The sequence below is a fragment of the Myodes glareolus genome, chromosome 26 (assembly GCF_982192425.1).
Source record: "Myodes glareolus chromosome 26, mMyoGla1.1, whole genome shotgun sequence".
Classification (NCBI taxonomy): Eukaryota; Metazoa; Chordata; class Mammalia; order Rodentia; family Cricetidae; genus Myodes; species Myodes glareolus.
Window position 1 is genome coordinate 40,434,767 of NC_142051.1, and position 24,532 is coordinate 40,459,298.

General features: G+C 45.9%; 1 protein-coding gene across 1 annotated transcript in view; it reads left to right on the forward strand.

Annotated features, from left to right (window-relative positions):
• Nucleotides 1-24,532, forward strand: part of Utp20 (UTP20 small subunit processome component) — a 76,250-nt gene that overhangs the window by 17,742 nt on the left and 33,976 nt on the right. The window contains exons 16-27 of the mRNA XM_087901995.1: nucleotides 439-589; nucleotides 1,492-1,554; nucleotides 2,861-3,019; nucleotides 4,901-4,977; nucleotides 7,384-7,463; nucleotides 7,675-7,918; nucleotides 10,935-11,120; nucleotides 13,967-14,057; nucleotides 14,910-14,995; nucleotides 15,481-15,606; nucleotides 19,932-20,098; nucleotides 21,794-22,002. Of these exons, the coding sequence (XP_087758121.1) occupies nucleotides 439-589; nucleotides 1,492-1,554; nucleotides 2,861-3,019; nucleotides 4,901-4,977; nucleotides 7,384-7,463; nucleotides 7,675-7,918; nucleotides 10,935-11,120; nucleotides 13,967-14,057; nucleotides 14,910-14,995; nucleotides 15,481-15,606; nucleotides 19,932-20,098; nucleotides 21,794-22,002 (1,639 nt within the window). The remainder of the gene's footprint in view (nucleotides 1-438; nucleotides 590-1,491; nucleotides 1,555-2,860; nucleotides 3,020-4,900; nucleotides 4,978-7,383; nucleotides 7,464-7,674; nucleotides 7,919-10,934; nucleotides 11,121-13,966; nucleotides 14,058-14,909; nucleotides 14,996-15,480; nucleotides 15,607-19,931; nucleotides 20,099-21,793; nucleotides 22,003-24,532) is intronic.

A 24,532-nucleotide genomic window follows, 5' to 3' on the forward strand; every position in this document is an offset into this window, starting at 1 on the left:
TGTCTAGGAAAACTACCGGCATATGCTAGGTTCTCAGACCATGTCTGAAGGAAGTTGGCGTATAGAGGGCCTGTGGCTTGTCACAGGAGAAGGTTCAGAAATGAGCTGCACTGTTCCTCACCAGCTCAGTGCCTGGCATGCAGTGGACACTTCACAAATTCCACGTGCCCTCTTGTTATGCAGCTGCCACTCGCAGCTGTGGGTTGGGGCGGCAGCATTGGCTGTTCTAGTCCCCCCTCTGCCTCGAGCCCGCTGGTTGTATCCGAGCACATTTCTCACTCGGTAGGCCTAGTCTTCAGCTGTAACTATAAAATGATGTTGGCAAGCTCTATAAAACTTAAAACCTGCTGCATTTTATATTTACCGTATCAGCGGACATTTCTGGGTAACTTAGCAGTGTGATGGTGCAGTTGGAATCTCATAAATATCTTGTTGCAGAACATTTCCAACGGAGCCATCTGTGTTGCTGTTGGCTGATCTCTATTACCAGAGGCTAGCGTTATGTGGATGCAAAGGGCCACTTTCTGAGGAGGCCTTAATGGAATTATTTTCCAAGTTACAAACAAACATTTCAACTGGTGTCTCCAAGGTAATACTGCTTTGTGTGTTCGGCTCGTGACCACCTGTTTCCTCATCAAAGGCGCTGCTGTGGGATTGTGTGGGATTTCTGTCGGAGCAGTGATTGCTAAACACTGGCCACAGGCCGATCACAGCAAGACTGCTTAGGGTGGTCAGTAAAATTATAGATCTTAGGGTTCTGCTCTAAAGATTCCGATTCAGTAGGACTGGGGTAGAAAAAAGCTAGAGAAATAAAATAATTTTTCTCTAATTTATGTACTCATAGGTGGTAGTTGTTTGACTAAATCTCTATTATAACAGCCTTGTATAGTGAACATTTTATGGACTAGATAATTGTGCTTGTGCTGATAGGCAAACAACCTATCCATATCTTACAACTTAAAACTAGAAGAATGTGTTCTTGTGATGCGTTGCTGCTCTCAAAAAGTTTCCTTTTTTTTTTTTTTTTTATAAAGAAAACTTAAGCCAGGCATAGTGGTGCACACCTCTAACCCCAGTAGTCAGAAGAAGGGTCTCTGTGAGGCCAGCCTGGTCTGTATAGTGAGTTCCAGGGCAGCCGGGCTGCATAAGACCCTGTCTCAAAGAAGAAAAAAAAAGAATTTAAGATGGTTCGCCTCCTCATTCAAATGTGTGGAAATACCCACATGACTAAGGGGTGTGGAGCCGTGGATATAGCTGAGTTACAGTGTGTTGAGCGGCCTTACCCACATGGTCTCATGCTGTCTTGAACTTATTTACTGTTTGAATTAGGCACTGGTCGTTGTTGGATACAAGACAAGGACAGAAAAGGCCAGTTTTACTCTGATCAATAGAAGCCCTTAGGTCTGTGAGACGTGGGTTTCGCTCACTGCTCCTCGCTGTCTTCCTTCACTTACACTCTGCGATTTGCAATCTCCTTTGTACTTTTTCTAGATTCGGCTCTTGACAATAAGGATCTTAAATCATTTTGACATCCGACTTCCAGCTTCAGTGGAGGTACTGTAATTATTAGAGTAGATAGTTTAAGAAAATATAATTTACATGTTTTTGTAAATTTTCCAAATGTTATCTTTGCTATGTAACTATATATGGCTAAACTTTATAAATATTTATAGTAAAAGTTGGTATTCTTGGAATTCATATTCTTGCCTTCCACTAAGTCTACTAAATGTTCTTCCAGATCTTGAGGGTGGCATACATGGTGGGGGCTCGTGTTAGATGGAGTCTTCCGTATCAGCGTCTCTGGTTTCCCTCTTTCTTTAGAGGTTTAAATGATTCCTCTGATGACGGAAGGTTAAGTGGGGTAGTTACCATTGCCCAGTGTCTTATCTGACACTGAGTGCCCTTAGATGGATATTTTTATGTATAGAACTGTGTCCATGATGCAAGTACTAGAAATAGAATTGACAGTGAGAATATATATACTGTGTGTGTGTGTGTGTGTGTGTGTGTGTGTGTGTGTGTGTGTGTAATAGTAGATAGGTAGGTAGATAGATAGATAGATATGTTGGATGTTTTCTATTGTTCTCTATTTTTTAATTTAAAATATAACTATATCACTTACTCCCTCTAACCTCTCCCATGCCTCCCACCACTTCGTAGTCTTTATTGTTAAATATATTTAAGTATGAATAAATTTATAAGTATAACTGCTAAGTCCACTTACTGTCGTTTGTATGTATGTGTGTTTAGAGCTAATCGTTATTTTTTTAATTTTAAATTACTATATATTATATTTATCCATATGGCTGTTTTGCCTGCATGTATAACTGTGTACTGTGTGCATGCCTGTTGCCCAAGCAGCCCAGAAGGAGGGCATCAGATTTCCTGGACTGGAGATACAGATAGGTTATGAGTCGCCTTATAGGTGCTGGGAATTGAGCAGGGTCCTCCGGAAGAGCAGCCAGCTCTTAACTGCTGAGCCACCTCTCCAGCCCTGACCGTTGTCTTCTGAGACAAGGTCTCCCACTGGATAGCTAGGCTGACTGACCCACGAGCTACAGGAGTCTGCCCTTCCCTAACGTATTCTAAGTTGAGTTTTTTGTTTGTTTTGTTTTGTTTTTCTTTTCTAAAACCTTTAAGCTCAGCTGAGCATAATGGTGCACACATTTAATCCTAGTACTCAGGAGGCAAGTAGTAAGTGAGTAGTAGGTGGATCTCTATAAATTTGAGGTCAGCCTGGACTGCATAGGGAATTCCAGACCAGCCAGGACTCCTTCAAAAAACCAAATGTCTAACCATGCTTCACATCCCTTTTGGGGTCAGGGTTCTGACCTGCCTTGGGTTCTGTCTGGCTGTGCAGGATGATGGGCTCTCGGAGCGGCAGTCAGCCTTCGCCATCCTGCGCCAGGCAGAGCTGGTGCCAGCAACTGTGAGCGACTACAGAGAGAAGCTGCTCCACTTGAGAAAGCTGCGGCACGATGTGGTTCAGGATGCAGTCCCTGCCGGACTGCTGCAGGAGGTAACAGTGGTGCCTGTCTGTCCGTCTTTCTCTAAAGTTGTTTCTTAAATTATGTTTTAAATCTTATTTTGGCTATCATACTACATAGTTTTCAGTAATGGAAATGTTCTCCTTATAAGTAAGGCGAACCTTGCTTCTCTTCCTTGCTTCGCGTTAAGTTGCTCTCTCAGCCTATTAAGTCAGGTGGTATCCTTTTGTGTGTGTGAAGGCCTGACACAGCCACCATCATTTTGTGTGCTTTGCCGTGGCTACTACTCCAACAGCTGATTTCCTTGGGGTTTCTCTTGTGTTCTTACCTAGTTATAGCGTGTGAGCATTTTAAAATGTAGTACTTCATTTTCAGCAGTTGTCTGACTTTAAGGGCCTTCCAAAAAAAAAAAAAAAACAAAGAAGAAAAGGAAGTTGTTTTGTTGACAGAATAGTTCTAAAATGTTGGTTCTGTCCTTTAAAAGACGCCCTAAAGGGTAGAGTGTGATTGGTGGGTATGGGGTTAGGTTGCAGAAATGTGAAGCAGAGCTGACTCTGGCCCTTGACATCCCCACAACAGTTTAAGTAAATCATCATGATTGTCAAGTCTCTGTGGCTGGGTTCGAGGATTCAGAGAATGGCCATCAAGCAGGGAAGAATCAGAGCCGTCACACTTTGCACTGCCTGTAAAATACACAGAGAAAACTCTAAGAACGAAATACTTATCGTAGTTTATCCCCATTTCTACCCTTGGCATTCAAGAAAGGACAAGTCGCCTGTTATTTTCTGGAAGTCTCTTCCTTGAGAGAGAACATTTGAAAGTCACACGTTGAATTTAGGCACTGCACACGCAGAAGGACAGAGAATGGCAGGCAGAGTGGTGCTCGGCAGAGAAGAACGCTTAGGCAATGAGCTCCACCTTTGCTCAGGATCACATAGCACCTAGCTGGTGGGACCAGAACACAGCCAGCCGAGGTATTCGGGCTCACTGCCCATGCTTCTGTGCACAGCTGCCTCACTCAATACCAGCTAATGTAGTTCCATTCAGAACTCTAAGAGCAAGTTCATGTTAATGAAGTAGCATGTGCAAAGAGCCCAGTCAGCCTAGAAAGAAGCACTTGGCTTCCATTGTACTTGGTAGTTCATGACTTGCCTTTCCATCTGTAATCCGTCCTACCTGTAAGCTCATTTGGTTCTCACAGCAAAGCATGGGCAGCATCAGTCCCTCCTTACAAATGGGAAGGCAGACTCATTGGCTCCCGATGAGGTGGGGCACCATGTCAGGTGCAGTGTTCTTCACCACGTCTTCCCTGATGCCGCACATTGGTGTAGAAGGAGCGGCGGCCTGCGTTCCCGCATGGCTAGCTTTACATCCAGAAATAACTACACGGAAACTGTATTCATTTAAACACTGCCTGGATCTCTGAGTTTGAGACCAGCCTGGCTATTCCAGGACAGCCAGGGATATGTAAAGAGACCCTTAAAAAAAAAAAAAAAAAAAAAAAAAAAAGAAGTCAAGCATCTGCTGTACATAGGCTTGAGTCCCTAGTCCCACGTTTTTGTCGTTGTTGTTGGTTTTGTAGTCGTTGTTCTTCTGTGTCCACAGATGCTCCTCAGGTCCTGTCAGTGTTTATTAGGATGGAATCTCACTCCCAGTTGGACTTAGACTTTGCCAGTGAATGTCAAAAATGAGCTTGGATTCCGTGTTCTAATGAATATGAGTGAGATTTTTAGGAAATGAGAAAAATTATTAAACACTCAGTTCTAGGTCAGTCTCAAGAGCCTTTGCTTCTTCTTGGCGCAGGCTTCTTCCCAACCTTCACTCTGTCTAAGGGGTGTGTGCCTCTGAGCTCTGCTCTGCCCTTCTGTGGTGACCAGTCACATATTTACTAAACCCGTCTCTCGGACTTGCAGGTACCACTCCGCTATCTGTTCGCCATGCTCTATGTCAACTTCAGTGCCCTCTGGGACCCTGTTATTGAGCTCATAAGGTAAGCGTGGCTGTGGATGGAACCATTCACTTTAACCGACGTGGAGTGGGGATGTGTTCCATCTAGGGATGACTTACGTGCACGTGACCCGGCGCAGAGGAGAAAAGACGCTCTCTTCGGGGCCTGGTTGACGGTAGTTTAGGTGTGTGTGTGTATTTCTGTGCGTGTAAATGATTGGGGGCTTCTCTTTTTATTTTACATGAGACTATTCATATGATGAGAAGATACATTATGGCAATTGTATACTTTAATTTTACATATTAGATCACTGAACCATACTATAAAAGTAGGAACTTTTAAAACCCTTGCTGTCTTACATGCACCTGTGCGTACGTGCACACATACACACACACACACACACACACACACACACACACAGATCCCTTTAGCTCTAACAGATAATTTTAATAGTAACAGAAAATAGCATCCGCTATGGCTGAGATGTAGAAATCTGTCCTTTTAGAAATGTTTGTCCTTCACGCTTTACTCTGGCTTTTTGTCAGACTGGAAATATGTCATGTGGATCCTTTCTGGATCCTATTAGTTCTTCCTTGACAGAAGCAGAATAAACAAATCCCTTTCCAATTTTAAACCAATTTGCCTGCTTTTACTTCCTTTCAGAGCCATCAAACAAGAGTAGTGAAAGTAAATGGCTTTTGACTTCAACCGGGTTTTTTTTTTTTTTCTGTACTTTCAAAAGATAAGAAGTGACATATTTGTAATCAATGGTCCATTATGACAAATGTTGACTCGTAAATGCTTTTAAAGTCTCTTCATAGTGGCTGGGCTATTTTGCTGTTAGGGACTGTTTTCCGTGTATAATATGCAACATAGCTATTTCTCGTTTCTTGTGTACAGTTTATGTGTATTAAGAAGTTCATGGGAAGCCAGGTGTGAAGGTACACACCTTTAATCCCAGTGTCCAGAAGGCTAGGGCAAAGAGAATCACGGATTTTAAGCTAGCCTGGGCTACATTGCTATAAGCCTCATGAACTAGGATGAGAGAGAAGGGAATGGAGAGGAAGATGAAGAGAGAAGGAAAAGAAAGGGAAGCTAGTGACAGAGTAGAGAACATTAGAGATTATTAAGGTCTTTGAGCTGTAACAAATAAAACCAAAAATAACCCGATATGATTCTTTTCATTTCTCATCATTAAGTTCTCAAAAGTCTTGTTTGAGACAGATTCTAAATATGTAGCCTTGGCTGTCCTGGACTAGCTATGAGGACCAGCTTGGCCTCAGACTAACACAAATCCTCCTGCCTCTGCCTTCCAAGTGATGGGATTAGAGGTGTGCACCACCATACTCTGCTGGAAAATGTATTTCAAATAGTGAAACAGACGTTCTTCACTCTGAGTGCAACCGTTGTTTCTTCTCCTAGTGGGCCCTGCCTCATTACTGTCTTTCCTAGCGTTGTCACCTTGATGTAGCCTAGAGTCACCTGAAGAGGGCGTCACTGTCTGATTTTCTTCATTGGGTTGGTCTGAGGACTTTTCTTGATTGATATTTACTGTGGGAGAACCCAGCCCACTGTGGGCAGCATGGTCCCTAGGTAGTTGGCCTTGAGCTGTATAAAAATTGGCTAGTTGAAGTTAAGCCTGGGAGTAAGGCAGCAAACAGCACTCCTCCGTGGTTCCTACTTCTAGGGTCGTGCTTTGAGCTCCTGCCCTGACTTCCGTCAGTGAATTGTGACCTGGAAGTATAACTCAAGTAAACATTTTCCTTCCCAAGTTGATTCTGGTTCTGGTTCTGGTTATGCTTCTGGTTGTCATACCAACAAGGCGAAAAAGGAGGATATAACACTCCATTTCCATTACTGTGTCTTAACACTAGTCTTCCTAAGATGCGGAAATTGACGCCTGTGTCCTAGTGCTCAGTGGTGGGGTCAGCAGATTGTGGGTTTGGGGTGTCATAGTGGGCTCTAGACCAGCTTAGACGGCATAGAAAGACTAACTCAAAGCACTTTCAACAACAAAGCTAAATAGTCTTATATACATCTACTTACATTTAAAAAAAATATTCTGTAGTCATTTATGGGTATAAAAATAATTTCTGTGGGTTGGTAAGAAGGCTCAACAGGTAAAAGGTCTCACACAAATCCCATGATGTGAGTTCAATCCTAGGGTCCCACAGTAGAAGGAGAAAACCAAAGTGCCCGAATCACTGACTCCTCTGGTCCATGCGCATCCACACTCACTAATACCCATCCTGTGCATAGTCACGTATAATGATAAAGTAAAATAAACAGTTCATGTAATGTAGGCAGTATACAAACAACAGAAACGTGGAATCTATTTTAGCCTCATGTTGAAGGCTAATCAAATTAACATTTAATTCTTCTACATTTTTCTAGTGGGCTATCTGACACTAAACACTGTGTATCATGTGTTCTATGATCTTTTCTTAGTTCTCATGCCCATGGAATGGAAAACAAGCAGTTCTGGAGTGTCTGCTATGAACATCTTGAAAAGGCAGCCTCGCATGCTGGTATGAGCAGGAGTCTCGAGGGGTGGGGACACCAGTGCTTACCTAAATGGTTAATTTTTACTGTGGTTTGTGCATGAAGCGGGGGAGCATGAGAACTGTATTCTCTCTGGTTCTGAGAGGGCTGCTCTTTCCTGTGTCCTGGAAACAAGTGTCCAGTCTTGAGGATAAGTCTAATAACCCACAGGTGTTAAGTTGACGTTTTCTCTTTCAGAGAAAGAATTGCAGAAGGATGTGAGAGACGAGGAGAAGTCCGCTGGAGATGGAGGTTGGGAGCAGGCCCAAGAAGGGGACGTTGGCGCACTCTACCAGCAACAGTTAGCATTGAAAACCAGCTGTCGGGAACGACTAGACCATACCAACTTTCGATTCTTGCTCTGGCGAGCTCTGGCCAAATTTCCAGAGAGAGTAGAACCAAGGTCCAGGGAACTCTCCCCACTGTTCTTGAGGTTTATCACGTAAGTACCTTACCTAGGACCATGTCCCTGGCACAGTGTGTGTGTGTGTGGGGGGGGGGGGGGTGAGCCTCCTCCAGCAACTGAGAACTTTACGCATCTGTCATGTTTCAAGCCCTTGTCGTGTTTGCAAAGTCCTGCCTCCTTAGGGAAACACTAAACGAGTTCTGTTCAGCACGTAGTTTATAAGAACAGCATACAATGGAGCTTGTAGAAATAGGTCAGGTTACCGCAGGGGAAGGGGCAATGGAGTTTACTCAGTTTACAAAGGCCTTATTATTTCTTGCCCTGTTCATTGTTTTGTTACTTTCCTGGGGGTAGAGTATATTTCCCGGTGACCTAACCCTGGCTACTGTTTTGAGCCTCTTGACGCTGAGGAATGCGCTCTTGAAGAGCAGTGTGAGCTTTCTGAAGCCTTGTTTTGTTTGGAGTGCCTGAGTGTGAGAGTCTCGATGGCTCTGAGATTCTAACAAGGACGTGTTGTACAGAACAGAACTAAACATTAGTGTGTGCTCTGGTGTGCCGCTTCACATGGGAGGAACATACAGGGTAGGCTGAGCAGGACATAAACCATGGCATGTCTGGGTCGTCCGGGAACAACAGGGAGTCCTGAGCGAGCACTGTAGCGTGAGCCACGAGGAAGCAGTGGAGATGGAGCGGGAACTTGGCACCGAGGCCATGTGATGGTGCAGTCGGCCTCTGCGGTCAGAGAAGAGGGGAGTTTACGTAGAAGCATGAAGGGATTGTAGATGTGCATGAGAACAGACTGTAGAATGGCGGTGGTGATGATGGTGAGCAGGGGGTTACAGGTGTGAGCGAGGCTCGCTGGTGGCCTGACCAAGGTTGTCGTATTAAAGACTGATTTTTTTAAAAAAAGAATTCCAACTTGAAAAAAAAAATTTGAAAAGATTCTAGCCAGATCATCTTGTGATTTGGAGGTAGCCTTGGTTATAGGAACAGAAAGGAGTGGGGAAAACTGAATAGCTTTCTCCAGGTTTTAGCCTGAGCAGCTAGGAAAGGCAGGTTACCATCTTAGAGACGCAGACATTGCCGGTGTGTGGGGAAAACCAAGAGGTCATTTGAATTTGTGTTCAGTTCAGGATACCAAGCAGATCCCCGAGTAGAAATGGCCTGTAGACCTTAAGTTTAGGTGGCGTCCAGGGGGAGGGTTGACCTGCAGAGGGTAAGCTGAGAATTGTCAGTAGATGAGCGGCAGCTACAGTCGTCCAACAGCTGGAGTCTCCTCGAGAGATCAGAAAGGGAGGACGCGTGGGTGCTGATCCTGGCCAGTGTTTAGAGAGAGGAAGTGAGGAACCAGCAAGGGAGTCCGTGGAAGTAGTAGGAAAACAGAGAGGACATGGATGCCAGCTTCCTGGTGTTTTTCCTCTTAGTTTCACTGTCTCAGAGAAGGGTAGCCAGCTGGATCAATAGGTATTTCAGAGCTGTCAGTCTTGTGTGGACCAAGACCTGGCCTTTGGCTTAAAGGGAGGCCTTGCCCAGAAAGATGCAGAGGCTGTAGTGAGTTGCTCTACTTAAGCCGGAAGGAGTCTGATTAGATGGGCTCTAGAGAAAGTGAAAGAAGAGAGTGAACCCTGTGGGTTCTTGTAAGATGGAGATTGAGGGGATGCGGGGCCAGAGACGGTGCTTCTGTCGATGGAACAGTCAACACGAACACTCTCGTTACAGAAGATCAGGAGGGCGGAGAGCCCGGGTGTGGTGGCGCATGTCTTCAGTCACAGCGCTCGGAGAGGAGACAGAGGCAGGTGATCTACATGCAACAGATCCATGATGAAAAATTAGGGTTCCCACCATTTTTGTGGGGCGGTTGTTTGTAGAATGAGAAAAAGAGGGGTCTGGCTTTTCTCTCACACCGTGTCTTAGAGGATGTGTCCGCTGTTGTGCAAGGTGGCAAGGGTGGTGTTGGTAGGCTGGTCGTCCCCGTCCATCTAAGAGTACAGCCCTTCTTGTAAAGAGACTGTGGTGTAGGGACAGAGAGAGGCCTGTGGTAGATGTGGAAGGCTTAGATACTCTCATAGAACCAAGCACTAACGTTTAAGAATAGGTGGCAGTTTTTGTTTTCTGTGCTTTTGGGTACTTGTCATTTAAAAACCACCTTTGCCCGTGACTGAAATGGAGCATTTGCCTTTCTCTCTGCCCCTGGGAGTTTCATAGTTTGAGGGCCTTTTACCTTTAATGCACTTTCTGTGGCCTGATGAGAGAGAGGAGTCTAGTTCGTTCCTTTACACATGGGGTCCTTTCGCCCTGGCACCGCTTACCGGCAAGACTGTCCTTTCTCCAGAGTTCTCGGCGTCACCGAAAGGCCAGTCTGTACGCTAGCACGGTGCTGTTTTGGTAAAGCAGCTTTTCAATGTGTTAGGAAATTAGGTGATGTTTCTGACTTGACTTTTTACTTGCTGTTGCTTTGACTATTTGAGATCGTAATGCTATGCTTTTGAAAGGACACTGGCAAAGTAGGAAAATACAACCCTAATACTTTAATCTTTTACTCTGTAGTCCACTCTGACCAGTTTGCTTCCAGAAACAAGGAGGCAGATTTCACTTTGGGCTAGAGTACACTTTTCGACAACACAGTCATGTAGCAAGCAGACAGTCTTTTACAGTTAGTGATTGACCTGTCAGTCTAAGGAGAGAGTACTGGTGTGGGGGCCGGAGAGATGATCAGTGGTCCAGAGCACTGGCTGAGAACCAGGGTGCAGCACCTAGCACACAGGCGCTTCAGAGCCATCTATGACGTCAGCTCAGGGGATCCAGCGCCCTCTTCTGACCTCTGTCGGTACCAGGTGCAGACAAAGCACCCACCGCACAGAATAAAATCATTTAAGAATTCTGCTATAGAGGCACCTTGATGAAGGCGCTGAACGTGTGTGTGTGTGTGTGTGTGTGTGTGTGTGTGTCTGTTGTCTATCTGTCTGTCTGTCTGTCTGTCCCATGTACTATGGAAGCCTTTCCAAAGAAGCCTACTCCTCACTTGCGTTGTTACCGCACGCTTCCTCTACAGCAATGAGTATTATCCAGCAGATCTGCAGGTTGCTCCAACCCAGGATCTACGCAGAAAAGGTAGAGGAGCAGTGGCTGAGGAAGCGGAAGAGGAGCCCGCTGTGGGAGAAGAGGAAGAAGTGGAGGAAGAGGCAGTGCTCACAGATGATGCACCCCAGAGGAAAAAGACAAGACGGGCAGCAGCAAAGTGAGTTCCCATCACCGCTGATCCCAGAGCTGTGGCTGTGGGGGAGCAGCTGTGGGGAGCGGTGCGGCTTCTGTGTGCGTGGGAAATAGCTTCCTGAAGGATGAATGTCTCATAATTACTGGCATGCCGTGGTGCCGCTGCCAGTCTTTGGAGATTCTTGCTCTGAAATGTGCTGGTGCCAGGCACTGAGAACCGGCTGTGGTGCTCTGTGACACCAGAGTTAAAGGAAGACAGGCCCAGAGTTACACAAGTGCCCTTCCCTGGGCTCTGCTGGCATCAGTGCTGCCCAGGCCTGCCCTTGTGTCAGTGTGTCCCAGGCAGTTGTGTGTGTGGTCCTGCATCTGTCTGCCGCTCCCTGACTCTCCTGGCACCGTAGTGACTGCTGCTCTGTGAGGAAATAATTACTGACTGGTCTTTCCTGCTTTCCACGGAACTGGGAACTGAGGAACTTTCTGTGTGGCTCCTTATAAAGATGAGACTTGCAGCCTAGCGTGCTGAGGCCTCTCAGGCATCGTGTTTGCATGCCAGGCACCGGACTCCCTGGTCAGCACTTCCTTCCCTGTGACTTAGCCCCTTAGTTACTGTTTTCTTGTGCTATGATGCTTTCTAGTTCCCTCGCTTACCCATTTACTTAAATTGTTCCAAACTGTTAGAAAAAACTCTGTGTTCAGAAGCTTTTTGAGCTTACCCAAAGATTGTCTGGATTGAGGGTCTGATCTGCCAGGCTGCTGTGAAGATGAATCACAGACATCTGCAGTGTAGGAGCAGTTTTACGGAGCACTGTACAGAACCTCTTCCCTCCAGTGTTTAGTATGGAGCACTGTACAGAACCTCTCCCCTACAGTGTTTACAGAGCCCTGTACAGAACCTCTCCCCTACAGTGTTTACGGAGCACTGTGCAGAACCTCTCCCCTACAGTGTTTAGTATGGAGCACTGTACAGAACCTCTCCCCTACAGTGTTTACAGAGCCCTGTACAGAACCTCTCCCCTACAGTGTTTAGTATGGAGCACTGTACAGAACCTCTCCCCTACAGTGTTTACGGAGCACTGTGCAGAACCTCTCCCCTACAGTGTTTATGGAGCACTGTGCAGAACCATTCCCTTCTACCACAGATACTGAGTACCACAGGTACTCAGGGAGGACCTTCTGCAGAGGAAAGGACACCTTTGCTGCTGCAGGATGAAAGCTCGTCAGCCGTGGACAGGGAAAGGACCTATCAACTAATGGAAATAGTGTGTAAAACATGGGCCCAGGAAGGGTCACAGCCCGGCTACCTGTAACTCTAGTTCCTTATTCTCTTTCCATTAGCATAATCCCTAGCAAAAGATTAGTTCTAGGTATGTGTTTGCTAAATAAATGAATAAGCCATTTTTCCAGTCACACCTTGGCCTTTCTCACCCGTGGACCTGCACACATGCCCTCACCTCTGTCCAAGTGCCCTGGCCTCATTTCTGCTCGCTGAAGGAATCTGTTCGTTCTTGGAGATGTGCCTGTGGCCACAGTTCTTCACTGAAGTCCTTCCTGTCTTTAAAGTAGAAGTTATCTTACCCGAGTCAGACTCTCACAGCTCATCAGCCATGCCTGTGTGGTGGGATCCCTGCTCGGCTCTGGCCAATAGCGCTCTACAGCTCTTAGGAAATCAGGACTTCCCTGGGCTGCGGGTGGCATTCTCGCTCATAGCTGCCTGCCTCGCTGCACCTGGAAGTGTTCTAAAGACACTTGGCTACAATCCTGAAAACGAAGATGGGCTGGACACAGAAGTCAGCGGGCAGAGTGCTTGCCGAGCGCAGCACCTCATGTGCCAGGCGTGGGAGTGCACGCCTGTAATCTTAGCGTGGGAGTGGAAGTAGGAGTATCAGCGATTGAAAGTTATCCTCATTACATAGTTCAGGAGCATGAGAGAGAGAGAGAGAGAGAGAGAGAGAGAGAGAGAGAGAAGGAAAAGAAATTCTGAGGATTAGGTATGTGTGGTAATCCATCTGCCACCTGTGCCCAAACCTAGAATATTGCTACCAAACACCATCATTAAAAATGTGAATGAATTGTGCCGGAAGTGAGGCACGCACTCACATCTTTAATCTCAGCACTCGGGAGGCAGAGGCAAGCAGATTTCTGAGTGCAAAGCCAGCTTGATCTACACAGCAGGTTCCAGGAGAGCCTGAGCAGTGAGGCTGTGGGCCCTTGAGAGTTGGGGTGTGTGGGGAGGGGTGAGTGAAGGATCTGGGTGCCATCTCCATATATGCATGGCTTAGCTTTTGTCTTCCTTCCTGGAGTCCATGTATCAGGAGATCAGGTGGGCAGATGAGGCAGGCGTACCTTCTCAGTCTGCTGTAGCAGATGGTGTCTTTTACTCTGGACAGTCCTGTCTTCCTGTTAACTTTCAGTCAAAGGACACTGCTGTTTTTCCTGATCAGTTGAATAAGCAAGAGCCATTTTCACCTAAACTCGGACCTCTGTTGCCTGCCATTAGCGTTCATGTTTTGTGAGTGAGAGAAGAAGGAATCCTGTCACTTCCTTGCCTGCTGTTCGGAGCCGAAAGGAATTAGTCCCAACTCACCTGCACTTGCCTTCTGAGAGCAGTGTTTTATCTGCCTTCTCTCCAGTTCTGCTTTAGCAAATCCTGAAGGGTTTTCTAGTGTGGAAATCCTGGGTTGTGAGGGGAGGCCTGCCTGAGATTCGAAGTTTCCAGAAAATAATTTCCTAGTCATTAAAATTTGCTTGGGTAATTAACAGCAGGCGCATGGGTAGTGTGTTTGGAATACTTGTCAGAATAAAATGGTGGGCAATGTTATTTCAAGCTGATGTTTAATCTTTGCTATTACAGTGATCTTTTGTTTTCTTTAGGCAGTTAATTGCTCATCTGCAAGTCTTCTCTAAGTTTTCAAACCCACGGGCCTTATATCTAGAGTCCAAATTATACGAATTGTATCTTCAGGTATGTTGAGTAAATGCTCAGTGCTTTAATCCTTGCAAACTTCCTCTCCCTTTCTTTACCAGAGTAACTTGGGGTCCCACAGCCGGGGATGGGGCCCATTTCCACATCGTAAGTGCTGGTTTTGTTAATAGGCACACTTTAAAAAATCATCTTAATGTACAGTTTCAGATTACACTCATCTAGTTGGCTTTAAGTCCAGCTTCAGGAGTGACTGACACCGGGCAGCCGTATTAGCAGCAAGGACAGTGAATCGCACATCCCAGAGAAGGGTGGGGACTTGGATTTCTGCATCTCTTCGACGGAATGAGAGCGGATAAGGGAAATGCTGTGATTCTAATGTTTGTCCCCAACTCTAGAAAATGCAGTGCTAGAAGCAGACAGAGCGAGTGTTGGGTTGTCGTTCTAATCCCTCTGCGGAAATGATGTTTCCTCATTTGTGGGTGGTCTTCTGGTGGAGCTTCGTCTGCCCAGCAGACTTTGTCCAGGCTCAGCACACAATTCACACAGACCTTATTAGAAAGCCTGAGCTCAGAAGCTCCAGGTAACGGTGGGACCACAGCCAAGTCCTCTCCGGATATCACACTGACCATTAGCTCTATAGTATGGGATGTCCTTGTCCCGAGACCAGCCCTGTTGGTTCAGGTCAGAGTTAGTTTCTTCCTTCCTTCCTTCCTTCCTTCCTTCCTTCCTTCCTTCCTTCCTTCCTTCCTTCCTTCCTTCCTTTCTTTCTTTCTTTCTTTCTTTCTTTCTTCCTTTGTAGAGCCTTGCTATTTGGTTTGTTAAACAGATTTCTGTCTCATGGTTTGTGTATGCATTGCTTCGTTAACTTATTCTGTAAAATCTCATTTCCAGTTATTGCTACACCAAGATCAAACTGTGCAAAAAATAACCTTGGATTGCATAATGACCTACAAACATCCTCATATCCTACCTTACAGGTGAGCTATGTAGGCCAAAGAAACATTATTTCCTTTTACCTAGAGCCACTTCTGAAATAATACCTGAAAGGCCTGAGAAATTCCCCTCTTCCAAAGTAACCATTTCTAGGCAAGAAATGAAAACCAGAAGTATATTTGTTGAATTATTCTCTATAGATAACAACGTGGAAAAGAGATTCTTAATGTAAAAATGTGTTGGGAAGTGGTAGCATTTCTCTGTTGATGTAATTACGTAAAATCTTTGTGGTTACCACTCTTGGTGTCGTTGCTCCTAAGTCCGGGGTTAGGGACCAGCTCTAGCTCCTCTAGCCCATTTATTCACCTCCTGAGATCTGAGGATCGTTTTGGGAGGACTGCCCTACAGAATGGGGACCTCAACATGAACTACCGAGTGTGTTGCTTTCTGTTGTGCTTGCGAATGTTGCTCCTCCCGTCTCTGGAAAGTGCTGTGGCCCCAGTGCTGACGCATGTGAATCTGTTCGCAGGGAAAACCTGCAGAGGCTGCTAGACGACCGCAGCTTTAAGGAGGAGATCGTGCATTTCAGCCTTTCCGAAGAGAGCGCCGTGGTCAAAGCTGCCCACCGGGCGGACTTGTGTCCAGTTCTCATGAGGTATTTATACTATTTAAAATGTGAATATAAGCCAGGCGGTGGTGGCGCACACCCTTAATCTCAGTACTTGGGAGACAGAAGCAGGCAAATTTCTTAAACTCAAGGCTAGCCTGATCTACAGAGCAAGTTCCAGGAAGGTCAGGACTACACAGAGAAAGCCTATATTGAGAAACAAAAACAAAAAACAAAAAATAGTTCTAATACAGTCATGTGATTTTATTCTTTTCTTTAAGTGGGGTCTCATGATAGCCCAGGCTATCCTGAGAGTCACTGAAGATGACCTTACTGTGCTTAGTTTTATGCAGACTGGAGATCAGAACCAGGCCTTTCTTTGTGCTGGGCAAGCACTCTGCCTGCAGAGCCTTATTTCCAGCCCTGTGTTTTTCTCTTCTTTAGTTGGGTCTTTTGGACGGCGGCACCAAACTGCACTGGTCGTTCTCTGTGGGCGAATAATTGGGGACAAAGTGAAGACAGGATCCCCTGTCCTGCGAGTGCTCTGGGCATGGCTCTCCTTACTGTTTGTGTGCCGAAGGAGGATGTGGTCACGAGAAGCTCCTGCTGCAGGCTGCGTAGCTCAGGGATGACGTCTGTGCGAGGGGGCTACAGTCTGCACTGGCTGCCTTTTTCCCTCCGGGCAGCACCGCTTTTATTTGAAAACCTAGATAATGAAGTATCATTCTTTTTATACCTGGTGTTTTCGCGGGTTTTCTGAAGCATGAATGCAGTGAGTTTGACAAAGCGAAGAGAACAAACAGCAGAGGTTGTTTCAGATTACTAAATTTTAACAATCAAATGAAAATGAGGATTTTGGAAAACTTGGAGTCTGTTCTGTGAACATATAACTTCCCAGGAATGTGGAAGCCTGCCTGGTGAGGCGGATGATTGTATTTCTAAACGTTGGTTAGGAGGCCTCTTTTGGCTGATCAGGAGAAGTATCAGCCGTTGACATTTCTACATGACTTGTTCTCTCACTGTTTTTCAAGTAACGGGTGCATGTTACAGAGTCGGGTGTGCACAGCTCAAGTAACGGGTGCATGTTACAGAATCAGTGTGCACAGCTCAAGAGGAATGGATTTTAGTGAAACAGTTTATAGAGTATGTTGATAGAGTTCCCTGTTCCATGTCCAGTGATTGCCATTTGTTTGGTATCAAAATGGAATAGCCAAAATTACTGTAACATGGAGGGCTTTCCTCCCACCCCAGTGGATTAGATGCTGATGCCATGTGAACATCTGGTCATCATCATCTCTTAAACCAGTCAGAAATAAAACAGCCTTTAGTCTCGTGAATGCTGAGATGTAATTATTTTTTTCATTGAAAAGTTATTTATATTAACCTGTAATAAACATGATGTTTTACTTAAGTAAATTCATAAAACATTATTTTAAAAATTATTTGGTTTCAGTTTCTAAAAATAGTAACGACCATAGGTAAACTCATTCAGAAGTTCTTTAGGCCTCTACTAGTTTAAAGATGTCTTAATATTAAAAATTTTTAATCATATATTCAAGTTTTGAGTGTCACCAGTTAGTTTTATTGTACTAAAACATAGCTCTTGGCTGGGTTACGTGCCTTTCATCCCAGCACCCAGGAAAGCAGAAGGTGCTGGTGTCTGCATTACAAGGCAACCTGGTCTACACAGCAGGTTCCAGGGCAGACAGCCACCTAATGAGACCCTGTCTCAAACAAACACCATAGCTTTTAGTAAGTGTCTAAGGGTTTGGGGGGTGGATGCTGCCTACTGTTACTAAGGGGGTGGATGCTGACTGACTACTGTTACTAAGGGGGTGGATGCTGACTACTGTTACTAAGGGGGGGGTGCTGACTACTGTTACTAAGGGGGGGTGCTGACTACTGTTACTAAGGGGGGTGGATGCTGACTACTGTTACTAAGGGGGGGATGCTGACTACTGTTACTAAGGGGGGTGGATGCTGACTACTGTTACTAAGGGGGGTGGATGCTGACTACTGTTACTAAGGGGGGGGATGCTGACTACTGTTACTAAGTGGGGGGATGCTGACTGACTACTGTTACTAAGGGGGTGGATGCTGACTACTGTTACTAAGGGGGGGGATGCTGACTACTGTTACTAAGGGGGGGGATGCTGACTGACTACTGTTACTAAGGGGGGTGGATGCTGACTACTGTTACTAAGGGGGGTGGATGCTGACTACTGTTACTAAGGGGGGGATGCTGACTGACTACTGTTACTAAGGGGGTGGATGCTGACTACTGTTACTAAGGGGGGTGGATGCTGACTACTGTTACTAAGGGGGGTGGATGCTGCCTACTGTTACTAAGGGGGTGGATGCTGACTACTGTTACTAAGGGGGTGGATGCTGACTACTGTTACTAAGGGGGTGGATGCTGACTACTGTTACTAAGGGGGTGGATGCTGACTACTGTTACTAAGGGGGTGGATGCTGACTGACTACTGTTACTAAGGGGGGGATGCTGACTGACTACTGTTACTAAGGGGGTGGATGCTGACTACTGTTACTAAGGGGGGGATGCTGACTACTGTTACTAAGGGGGGGGATGCTGACTGACTACTGTTACTAAGGGGGTGGATGCTGACTACTGTTACTGAGGGAGGGGATGCTGACTACTGTTACTAAGGGGGTGGATGCTGACTACTGTTACTAAGGGGGGTGGATGCTGACTAACAACTGTTACTAAGGGGGGGTGGATGCTGACTGACAACTGTTACTAAGGGGGGTGGATGCTGACTGACAACTGTTACTAAGGGGGGGTGGATGCTGACTACTGTTACTAAGGGGGGGATGCTGACTGACTACTGTTACTAAGGGGGGGGATGCTGACTACTGTTACTAAGGGGGGTGGATGCTGACTACTGTTACTAAGGGGGTGGATGCTGACTGCTGTTACTAAGGGGGGTGGATGCTGACTACTGTTACTAAGGGGGGTGGATGCTGACTACTGTTACTAAGGGGGGTGGATGCTGACTACTGTTACTAAGGGGGTGGATGCTGACTACTGTTACTAAGGGAGGGGATGCTGACTACTGTTACTAAGGGGGGGGATGCTGACTGCTGTTACTAAGGGGGTGGATGCTGACTACTGTTACTAAGGGGGGGGATGCTGACTGACTACTGTTACTAAGGGGGTGGATGCTGACTGCTGTTACTAAGGGGGTGGATGCTGACTACTGTTACTAAGGGGGTGGATGCTGACTACTGTTACTAAGCTTGTATTAAAATGGTTAACGTTACCAGGAGCCTTTTCTCTGTCGTGTTCCCATACGTGTGCTGCCCGCTCTCTGCTGCATTCCCTGCGATGCATTCCCTGCGATGCATTCCCTGCGATGCATTCCCTGCTATGAGCCTGTGGCATGAAGGCCGAGAGATGCTCGGGATACGAACACTGATGCTCATGCCGAGGACCCTGTTCAATTACCAGTGCTCACAAACATTAGATGTCCTCTGACCCACCAGGCACACACTTAATGCACATACCTGGAAGCAAAATAAAATAAATAATAATCCTTTAAAAAACTAAAAGAGAAGCGTATTTTGAGCTTATTATGGTTCTGCATGCATGCAGTTCTGGAAGCCAGGTTCAAGGCTGGTGTCGGCAGTACAAGGAAGGAAGGGGTGGGAGAGATGCTCTGCTTTGTTTATAGGTTAGTCTAATGTATGGGTTTATTGGGAGGGAGTGCTATGGGGAATGATGTTTTATGTTTATAAGCAGGATTAGTGTTGGCTTTTATTTTCACTCATTAACTCACCCATGTATTGCTCTTACCACGTCCCATAAAGAAAAAAAAATGCTTTTTCCTCTTTTCTCTGTGCTATGAATTATATTTTTCCTGAAAAGCTTTTAAAATTTTCTTGTAAAACTAGATAAGCTCCATGTGATTTTTGTTGTGTTTATTTTGTTGTTAGATGTGAGATGGGGTCTCATGGGAGCTCTGGCTGCCTGGCCCGCACAGAGAGCTCTGGCCCCCTCATTTTTTTTTATTGCTGGTTTATATGTTTCTTTTTCTTCCAGGCTCTTATTTCACTTCTTTTTAATATCTATATTATTGTTTTCATTTATCCTTGATTTAACTTATTCTTGACTTGCCTGTTTTATTGCTTTTTTTCTCTGCATAGAGTGAATGACCTTCTAGCCTTTTTATTTTCTGTTTCCTGCTTCCTGCTAGCCTTGTCTCGTCCTTTCTCATAGTACCTGTTTTCCTTTTCTCTTAACTTTATAGTATTTCCGTTGAAATCTTTGGATTAGATCCTTAAGCCTTGTAGTAAAACAAGCAGCTCGTGCTATGTCTAGCACGTATGTGGATAATGCTGTTTTGACTTTTCAGAATTTTATACGGGCGGATGAAGAACAAGACAGGAAGTAAAACCCAGGGGAAGTCGGCCTCGGGCACCCGAATGGCCATTGTCCTGCGCTTCCTCGCTGGGACCCAACCTGAAGAGATCCAGTTCTTCTTAGATCTGCTGTCTGAACCTGTGAAGCATTTCAAGAACGGTAGCTATTCACTGCCTCTGACCAAATGCACGCCTTTTGTGGCAACCTTTAGACATTCCCGGGAGAAATCTTTCTAATGGACTGCTTCCTCCCACCCTTCTGATGTCTTTTTGCGGAAATGCAGTTCACTATAAACTTTGCTGGTCTCACAGTTGACCCCAGGGTTGTCAGTACCCTTGCATTAGGAGATTTCGATTAAAAAAAATGTGTATTTTGTTGTACATTTCTACCAGTGAAAAATGACAAGTACTTCTCATTATACAGAAGATGTACTGGACTAGTCTACATAATGATCCTGGGTCAGCCAGGGCTACATCTAAGACTGTATTTTAAATTCATGGGGGGAGGAGGGAGGGAGTCAGTTCTCACACCCCAAGAGATCGAGAACAAGTTGTAAGAATTAACCAGAACTCTAGCGATTTAGTCATTTATTTATCCACAGAATCATTTACCTGTTGAGCAGCGAGCAGTGGCTTGTATGTCTCTCCTGTGTCCCAGCTGCTGGGCTCAGCTGAAAAGCAGTGGAGACGTGGAATAGTGCAGGCAAGCTCTGGTGCGCTCCTCTGTCACAGTGTGGGATGTTTGTCATGGCGATTACTCGCCATGAGCGCGTATTCCACACGTAACGTTATCAAAAACCCTTTGCAGACAACTCAGTTGATGTTAACAAACGCTGGTGCTCTCATTGTATAGTTGTCCATTTTACAGATGAGAAAACCAGTAGAGGTGGGATTTGAACTCAGACCTTTCAGACTATGAAATCCTTTGTTCCAGTTCCAAAATTGATTGACTTCATCCCAACATAAATATTTATTTGGTGGTACAGTTTGTCTTGATCCGGATCATAGGTTTCCATGTAGTATAGTGTTCCCTGTGTAGGAGAATGACTCTGATGAGAACAGAGGTTTGACTGGGTGGGTGGACGATGCAGTCTCAGGTGGGCAGCTGAGTGTGTGCCTCGGTGAATCCATCTGACCCCAGGTGGCTGTGCAAAGCTGAAGCAGCAGCAGCTCAGGTCATTTTAGCAAACTCTGCAGTCAGTGTTGTAGCAGTTGTTTATAAAGTAGTTGTTTTTATTTATTAACCTGGAATTATGTGAGAGAGAGGACGCAGTATTCTTAATCTTCTAGGAGATCCATGACTGCCAAAGTCAGCACAGCTCAGTAGCTCCAGTGTTCAGGAATGGCGTTTTTTTAATTGGGTCAGTCAGGCGTGGTGGCACACACCTTTAGTTCCAGCACTTGGGAAGCAGAGGCAGGTGGATCTCTGATAGTTTGAAGCCAGCCTGGTCTACTTAGTGAGTTCCAGGACAGCCAGAGCTACGTAAGTAGACCCTTTCTCAAAAAAGAAAGAAAGAAAAAAAGGAAGAAAAGAAAGAAAGAAAGAAAGAAAGAAAGAAAGAAAGAAAGAAAGAAAATAATAATAAAATTGGGTGAGATTTGTACTTAGAGTCAGCCCTCCAACTACCTTATCTTTCTTTATCCCTCGTTTTCCCTGTCTGAAATGTGAACAGTAAAACCCAACTTGCTGGCCTCCCTGAGCTTTTCTTAAAAATTGGGAGGTAACCTATGAGAGAAGTGCATTGTCACCTACAGTAACACGTCTCTAGGAACGCTGCAGTATTTAGGGGTGGGAGGGATGCTGTGCCAAAAGAGACTAGCGTTTCCCTGAAGACCACATCCTCTCTGTCCCCAGGGGAATGCCACTCTGCAGTTCTTCGGGCAGTGGAGGATTTGGATTTGTCTAAGGTCCTTCCTGTGGGCCGTCAGCATGGCATCCTAAACAGCCTGGAGGTGGTTCTGAAGAACGTCAGCCACCTGATCAGCGCGTACCTGCCAAAGATCCTGCAGATCCTGCTGTGTATGACGGCAGCCGTCTCGCACATCCTTGACCAGCGGGAGAAGGTGAGAGTCTCAGAGATGCTTGCTTCTCGGCGTCTGAATCGCTAGTGGCTTCCCAGGTTAAATCTCCTAGAACTCTTGTTATGCTGAGAGAGTTGCAGACTCTGGGAAATCAATGCTGGAGCCAGTGCAGTTTTTGATAAATAAGCAGAGTGGTGAGCAAGACTGCTTAGGTAGCTGACCAACTGCAGAAGGTAAGCGCTGTTGATTTTTTCTGAATTGAATTCCAGACCTGTTCTGCTGAACTAGGAATGTGGCCGTGAGGTTACGCTTGAGGACGGAGGGAAGAAGGTTATACATTATAATGATACACAGGAGGCCACTTGGAGCAATTGGGTTTGAAGGAAAGACCCAGGCTCCCATTTTGTCTTTTGAACTCTGGCTGTTATTAACAAATGGGCATAAATTCCAGTTTGTCTAAGAAGTTGGCTCTGGGGGCTGTGAGGTGGCTCAGCGGTTAAGAGCACCAGCTGCTCTTCCCGAGAACCCGGGTTCAGTTCCCGGCACCCACATGGCAGCTCACAGCGGTCTGCAACTCCAGTTCCAGGGGCTCCAGCATCTCATATAGATACACATGCAGGCAAATCACCAACGCATGTGAAATAAAAGTAAAAAAAAAAAAAGAAAGAAAGAAAGAGAGAAAGAAATTGTAGATTGGTAATACACCCAGTGAACTGCCTTCTGAACGCGGTGTTGGATAGAAGTTGGCTATCAGAATTTTCAGCTGGTTTTTAGGTAGATGTAAATTGGCCTTGTTAATGAAATGAGTCAGCAAGAGCTGACCCCCTGGGGTGGCACAGCTCCAGTGTGTTCTGAGACAGGGCGGGGGTGTCTAGAGCGCAGTGAGGGGAAGCATCCCATAAGTGAGGTTGGTGATAACGATGTGTATTTGCTTGGAAGTATGAAAACTTCCTTCCTACTGGGGAATTCCTGACAGACCTTGAACAGAGGCATGATAAGGATGCTGCCTTCTGGCAGCTGTGGTGGCCACACCAGTTGGATCTGCTGAGGGATGCAGAGGCAAGAGAATTACACACCGTTAATGCCAGCACTCGGGAAGCAGGGGCTGGTTGATCTTGTTGACTTCAAGGCCAGCCTGGTCTATAGTGTGAGATTGAGGACTAACAAGGTCTCCATAGTAAGATCCTGTCTCAAAAGCAAACAAGCAAAAATACAGAAACAAAAATAGTTACTGCCTTGGTTACTTTGCAGGAAAGAGGCTTAGAAAAACTAAGGCTGGCACCAAAGCGAGGTCATGGGAAACTCTGTCCTATGTGAGCTTAAAGGAGACGGTGCACATTTCCATCTGTGCTTCAGCGCAGACAGAAGGGAGCGTCTGTGCACGTGCTAAGTCCAGAAGTGTGAGAGGTTTCGTAAAGACGCGGCCTTTGGACTTTCGATTAACTTAGAAGTTACTCAGTAATGGGCCATGTTCCCAAGCCAGCATTGTGTAACTCAGAGGATCATTTGTGCAATTTCATGGTTCATTAGTTCCTGAGGTGTTAAGCTTGCCCTCGGATGTGGAGCTTCTTGCTCTTTTAAACAGGTCCGAGGAGTTCCTCTAAGAGGCATAATGAGTCGCCCCACGGTGATTTGTCCTGGTGTGTGTGTGAGCTCAGTTACACACTGCTCTTTATGGATTTGATAGCCTTTGCGGTGTTGGCTGGCATGCAGTGTGTTGTTAGGTAGTAACTGACTTTGTGGTGTTTGTCCATTGAAGTAGTGGCTGTGTACAGATATCCATAAAGCCTACAAATGTGCATTTTCCGGGCGTTCCTCTGGCTTGGTCAACAGTTACGGAGTAAGCTGGAACTCTAGCTGTAGAAATGGACAGAATGTGCCCATCCTGCCATGGGAAGAGCGGGGATGGAGAATGGTGGGCGTCTTGTTTGCGTGCTGGTTGTCATGTGTCCAGAGGATCACAGTGCGGTGTTCAGAAGTGGCAGTGGCGGTTTTTATCTTCCCCCAAACCTGACTCCAGGGGCAGCACAGGTGCTCCCGACAGAGGAAGCAGGATCAGAATGATCAGCAGCGTGGCACCTTCTTGTGTTCACCTTTTTTCCTCTGCAGCTTAAGTAGGGAGGCGAGTGAAGGCAGAGGCGTGTGAGATCTCATGTTTCCTTGGCCTTATGTGGCGAATAAAGCATGCTGGGTCATAGGCTCTTGATTTAAAATTAGTCATTTCAGACTGAGCCGTCTCTGTTGGCTGCAGCGTGGGCTTTTTGTGGCAAGTGGCCCCCTCTTAGTTTTATTCGTTGTGTCTTGGATGTGGACTTGATGTTCACTGCATAAGAGGATTTCTTTTGCCGCCCTGGGTTCCAGGATGGTGTTTAGGTAAAGAACTATGTAAATGCTGCTATTTAAATATCTGACACTCACAGCATATTGAACAGGTAGAGAGGTGGTCATGTTTGAGATGTCGTTGATTAGTTCCTTTTAACAGTGTGTTTGGAGAGCATCACTCTGAAGCCCTTGTTTCTCCTCTCTGGGATAAGCCCATTCATTCTTTAATATCCGGTGGAAATTCTGCATG